Source organism: Uranotaenia lowii, chromosome 3, assembly GCF_029784155.1.
Source record: "Uranotaenia lowii strain MFRU-FL chromosome 3, ASM2978415v1, whole genome shotgun sequence".
Lineage (NCBI taxonomy): Eukaryota > Metazoa > Arthropoda > Insecta > Diptera > Culicidae > Uranotaenia > Uranotaenia lowii.
The window spans coordinates 102,855,806-102,860,969 of NC_073693.1; the positions used below are offsets into that span (position 1 = coordinate 102,855,806).

Here is a 5,164-nt window from a genome sequence, read left to right on the forward strand (position 1 = left end):
TATATTCAAAGCATATCGCCCTCAAAATGCATTGATTGGTATGTTGTTTTCCCAGCCGTTTCTTCAAACGACTGTAGGCGCATTTAACTCGCTAGGCGCATTTAGGAACACTTTCCCCAAGTTGAAAGCGGAAGCGGACACATCGAGTTATTGTTTCTTATATGTTTATCTGTATACCGGAGTGCATTAAAAAGTTTTTAAATCATGCTATCATCAAGAAAAGGGTTTTTGAACCTTGAAGACAAATTTTAGCATTTTTTCATCGGTCATACTGTAGATATATTTGTTATCTTCTAGGGTTTTGACAAAATTGTGCAGAAAAATCAACGAGGAATAGGAACTTTCTACAAATCTCAGAAAAAAACTGCATTAAAGAGTCTATGTAGCTAATTTTAAATTTATTTTCCAAACAAGACATTTTAGAGTTCTTTCTAAGGCAGTTTTCAGCAGTCTTTCTGTGTGGGTAGGATAACAAACTTGTAAAAATCTATTACCTTATTTTAAATATCACTCAATAAAAAAGTACAGTTCCCGATCCATTCTTCGCGCTGTTTCCATCGGAGTCAATCCTGCGTGATTCTTCAGACTAGCATCAGCACCATTTCGCAGCAGAGCTTCGACGAGCTCCCATTTACCGGTAGCAACAGCAATGTGCAGTGCAGTGTTTCCTTCATTATCCATGGCGTTGATCTCGACGCCATGGTCTACCAACAGCTGTACCGTGTCAGTGGTATAACCAAACCAGTTGGCCGTACTGAATCCATTTACAAAAGAAATCAAAGTATTTGCTCCCAAATACGTCGTTACGTTCAAGTCGACCCCTTTTTTCAGTAGCTTTCTTACAATATCTAGGTTTGGTTCTTCTATATAAGAGAAAAGCGCTAGGATGGGCGGATAACCATAATCTGAGAGAAGATTATAATTTAAGTTATAGTCGAACTCCAAAAATTTTCGAAGAACGAAATTCATTGCCTTATTGCAAGCCAGGGAAAAGACACGACTAGCTTCTTCCGGAGAGTGTTGAAATAGCGAGTCGAACAACAGTTTTGTTGTTTTGGGAAACTTTTCTAACAGTATTTGGTAACCACCACTGAAAATATCGCGAGAATGAGATTTCTCGACCATTAGTGCGAGAAATTTGTGTGCATGTTCCTTGAAGGTAGATGTTCCATGTACCAAATGGTACAAAACGTTGACTATGCCTTCATTTCTGTTTTTGAGGTGTCTTTCTAGAGCTGTTTCTTCGTTTTCGTTGACGGTGTCTAAGCTAGCTCCATGCTTCAGAAGAATATCCAAAAGGGAACAGCTGCTTATAAGAAATATTACCGATTCTCCAGTCTTAGTAAGTTGGTGTACATTTGCGCCATAGTCCAGAGCTTTTTGGAGTAGTTCACAGTGGGAGTTTTGATCCATGTACTGTGTACATATTTTATGTAAAACGGAATAACCTTCAGCGACATTTATAACATTGAGAAGAGCGTTTCCTGATGGATGTATCTCGAGTAGGAATTCAAGCATTTCTACGTTTCTAACGTAGTGAATTACGTGATTACCTTCGTTGTCCAGGGCGTCGAAATCGCAACCAGCTTCGAGGAGCCGGATTAGGAGATCTGTATCATTCTTCTGAACGGCTAGATGTATGAGTGATTCTCCTTGGGAACCTCTCACATCGTATAGTTGGTCTACAGTTTCCGGTAGTTGTATTCCTGATTCAGTGCAATGTATATTGTGATCTATAAATGAGTTATCCAAATCTGTAACAAGTGTTGTGTTTAATATTGGCGTTTATGTTTCTAAATAAAATTAGGCACTTTTAATCTTACCGTCATTCCATCTGTTGCAATGTATTTTTATATTTTTGAGGCTATCTACTTGCTCTGTGTGTTCTGGGAAAAATTTCACTATTGTGTTGCCAAGCCGCTGATAGAAATCTCTTTCGTAACCATCGCAAAAAAGTACATTATTCTTAAGTAGGTCCTCGTTTTCTTTCAGGAACATGGAATGGTGTTCTACTACAAACTGAATCTGATCATGTTCATCATTCAGGATAGCTTGCCCCAAAACCCGCCATACTTGGTCGGTTTCGAAGTACTGCTTAATGTGGGGATGACATTCATACATTTCTTTCAAAAATTTAAGATACCCCTTTTCAAAAAGTAAATGAAGAACGTAAGCTGATTTCAAATTATAAACATTCAGCCTCAAAAGATCTGGATTTGATCGGATTCTATCCCAACAGTATTCAAGTGCGCACTGACAGGTAATCAGACTTTCTAGATGAGTAACTCCACACCACTGATACATTAAATCTAGCTGATATCTAACAATCCACTGTTCAACCAAATCCCGACACCTTCCACGCTGTTCCAAGTACGAAAAAATGGAAAAATCCGTACACGTTGCTCTTTCCAGTTTAAAAATATAATTGAAAGCATCATTTTCTGTCTCATTAAAATGACTTTGCCGGTAAGCAAGCATATTTTCGAAACAAAATTTCATCATTCCAACATTTCGATTCATCATGGCAACCATCACAGCATTAAACTGTTCCGAATCTCTGGCTGTGCAATCGAAATGATCGAAATGTTCTGTCAACAACCACTTGACAGTTTCTTTACGATTTTGCCTCACAGCAGCCAAGAGAGGATTGTGCTCTGGGACGGAGAGTTCTACGCCCAATTCGTAAAGACCTTGTATCAAGTCGCTGTTTCCGCATCCTGCAGCGGTTTCAATAAATGTTTCCGGTTGTCCTCTGAACAGTGAACAGTTCCACGAGAGAACTCCATTGGGAGTCAGAGTAGTAATTATGCGGCATGCTTCTAATCGATTGTTTTTGTTTAAATGCAGCACTGCCACATGATCGCCATCTGTTGGTTGTTGGAGAAGAACCAAAATCGCCCGTTTCACATCGGATTGTGAATCATACTCTTTTTCAAATTTCTTCGCCATCCGACATTGTTCTTCAGTTGAAGCTACAAGAACGGTTTTCCTAAACCATACATTATCACTGCTATGGATGTCATATTTTCTAACAGCATATTCACGAACCGTATCGAAATCCTTTAAATACACGTTTAACACATTTTCAATCCTCGATTTGTTGCCACTTCTGATGGCTTGATGTAACTCGGTTCCACTATAGGAAGGTTGGTAAATATTTTTCAATGTGTCCACCTGTTGTTTGCTTTTATCTTCAAACACATCGAATAGCGAGGAATGTAAATCACCATGGAAGAAGTTGAACCCGAAATTGTCAGAACCAACTTCAGATTCCATTCCTTTCGTAAACCACTTGATATTGTTAAAATCTATTGAAATAGGTTTATCTACGCAGACCCAAACACGAAATGTGAACGTTTTATACGCGAATACGCGATGTTGTGAAACCAGACTCCCTTTGCGTACAAGTGAATCAACCAAATCAATAAATGTATACGACGAAATTGTTCATCTGAATGAATCTACACGGAGCTAGTCGCCAGGCAAACGTACAAGTGTAGGACTAAGCCAATCGGTATCTTTAAAAGTTCGAACGTACAAGATGAGTCATATCGATTAACCACCTTTTCCTGCGCATCGGTAAGAATGCTGATATCGTTAATCGTATTTTTTTTTTTATTGGAGCGTTTGTTGGGGGAGGCCTTCAAAAATTCTATTTAAAACTTTATAACTAAGGCTATGATCATTTAGAATCCGGGCAGTTTAAAACGTGACTATTCATTTGATCGAAAAACTTTCTATGGACGAAATGAAGGTGATAATATGATATTTAATGAAAAATAAAAAAAATAATTTACCGTTGATTTCAAGAAATACTCTTACTTTATCATAAATTCTCTTTTTTATCTTTGCGCACTTTTTTCAGTCATGTATTGATCTATTATTTGTACCACAGAAGCAAAACCTTTGCAGAATCATGATATTTCACACAAATTCAGCTGGAAAAACCAATTGGTATCTAGATGGAACCTTTTCATGAGTAGGCATCTCGAAAAATTTGACCTCTTAAATTCGATTTTAACATAAATCTCAATGTCTATCAGAACACATTTATCACATTGCGTAAAAACCGGTTGCACAGATTGCGATCCATGGAACCGCTCATTTTTAGTTATTTGCTGGGTGTCTACTGTCTACTAGACAGGCAACACTTTTTACTTGCCGGAAACGGATTAACTGCATAGTTGGGGGATCTGCATTAAGTTATACCCAATAACCATAGACTTTTTACCTTAGTTGAGATCAAGGGTTCCACCAGGATGCTTGGTTTGAACTTCGTGAGCATCCTAGAGAGGCTTCTTATACTTCTTAACCATTTGGGCCAAAACAGCTTCAGAAAAAATCAACAGTTCATGAGTTTTCAAATCGACAATGAAAAATTTCCAAGGCGATTGTGCAAAATTATTTTTATCATGTGTTTTTGCATCGTGAACATCTCAAACACACGTAAGTTTAAAATCTGAAATAAATAGGCAAGATATTCCTCTTTCTGATTATAGACAATTTCTCAAATTTAAGAAAAATTGTCTTGTGCAAAAATGAGTGTTTTGAAAATGATTTTTTTTTTCTATCCGCAGGAGCAGATTGCCTGCCACACAAGCACTTTCTGGCCAAATTTTTCCACCTCAATCGGCTTCTCGTAGTCACTCACATCCTCCCCGCAATAGCTGCAGTGTAAAATTAATTGTGGTCCCGGAAAAGTACTGGAATCCTCTTTTACATAAGTTTCATTGTCCATGAGAATGCACGCATCTGGCTTCTGCAAAATCCGATGATACAGCTTCTGGGCTCTGGTTTTGTCCCGTGATTTTTGTTCAGCCGTTTGTTCGGACACTTTCTGCTTCTTGTATGTCTTCAGGTTGTTCCGCTGTACCATTCGCCAAATCCCGTATGGACATCGATCGATTCCGGTTGATGAGGTTGATTACCTTACGGTCCAGATTTGGGTCAGATGGTCCTGGCCCTGGCTTTCTGCCTCTTCCTGGCAAATCTTCGAACGTATAGTGTTCCCCGAACTTGTGGATGATGGATTTTACGCCGCGAGATGCCATTCTCTTGCATCTGAGTGTCCAACACACGAATTTTAACTTCTTTTTTAACCCTCATCCGCATTAGATTTCATTACCCTAATCAGCACTAGGAGTGTCAATTTGACACTCCAAGC

The 5,164-nt window shown here is 38.6% G+C and overlaps 1 protein-coding gene across 2 annotated transcripts; it reads right to left on the reverse strand.

Moving 5' to 3' along the window:
- On the reverse strand, window positions 1–3,378 carry LOC129751314 (putative ankyrin repeat protein RF_0381). Of its 2 annotated transcripts, XM_055746745.1 has the most exons (3): window positions 3,049–3,135; window positions 1,824–2,012; window positions 1–1,754 (listed from the first exon to the last, which is right to left on the reverse strand). In XM_055746745.1, exons 2-3 carry the CDS (start codon window positions 1,996–1,998, stop codon window positions 508–510), a joined length of 1,422 nt encoding a protein of 473 aa, XP_055602720.1. In that variant the 5' UTR covers window positions 1,999–2,012; window positions 3,049–3,135; the 3' UTR covers window positions 1–507. The 2 variants fall into 2 exon arrangements, with proteins under 2 accessions (XP_055602720.1, XP_055602718.1); XM_055746743.1 differs by having other exon boundaries at window positions 1,824–3,378.
- Window positions 3,379–5,164: the final 1,786 nt, after the last annotated feature.

Bases quoted from the DNA above. Each gene is read 5' to 3' on its own strand.
- LOC129751314 (XM_055746743.1), bottom strand. From the start codon at position 3,276: ATGGAATCTGAAGTTGGTTCTGACAATTTCGGGTTCAACTTCTTCCAT. The intron at 1,755-1,823 runs GTAAGATTAAAA...CACTTGTTACAG, and splicing joins TTGCAACAGATGGAATGACG to ATTTGGATAACTCATTTATA.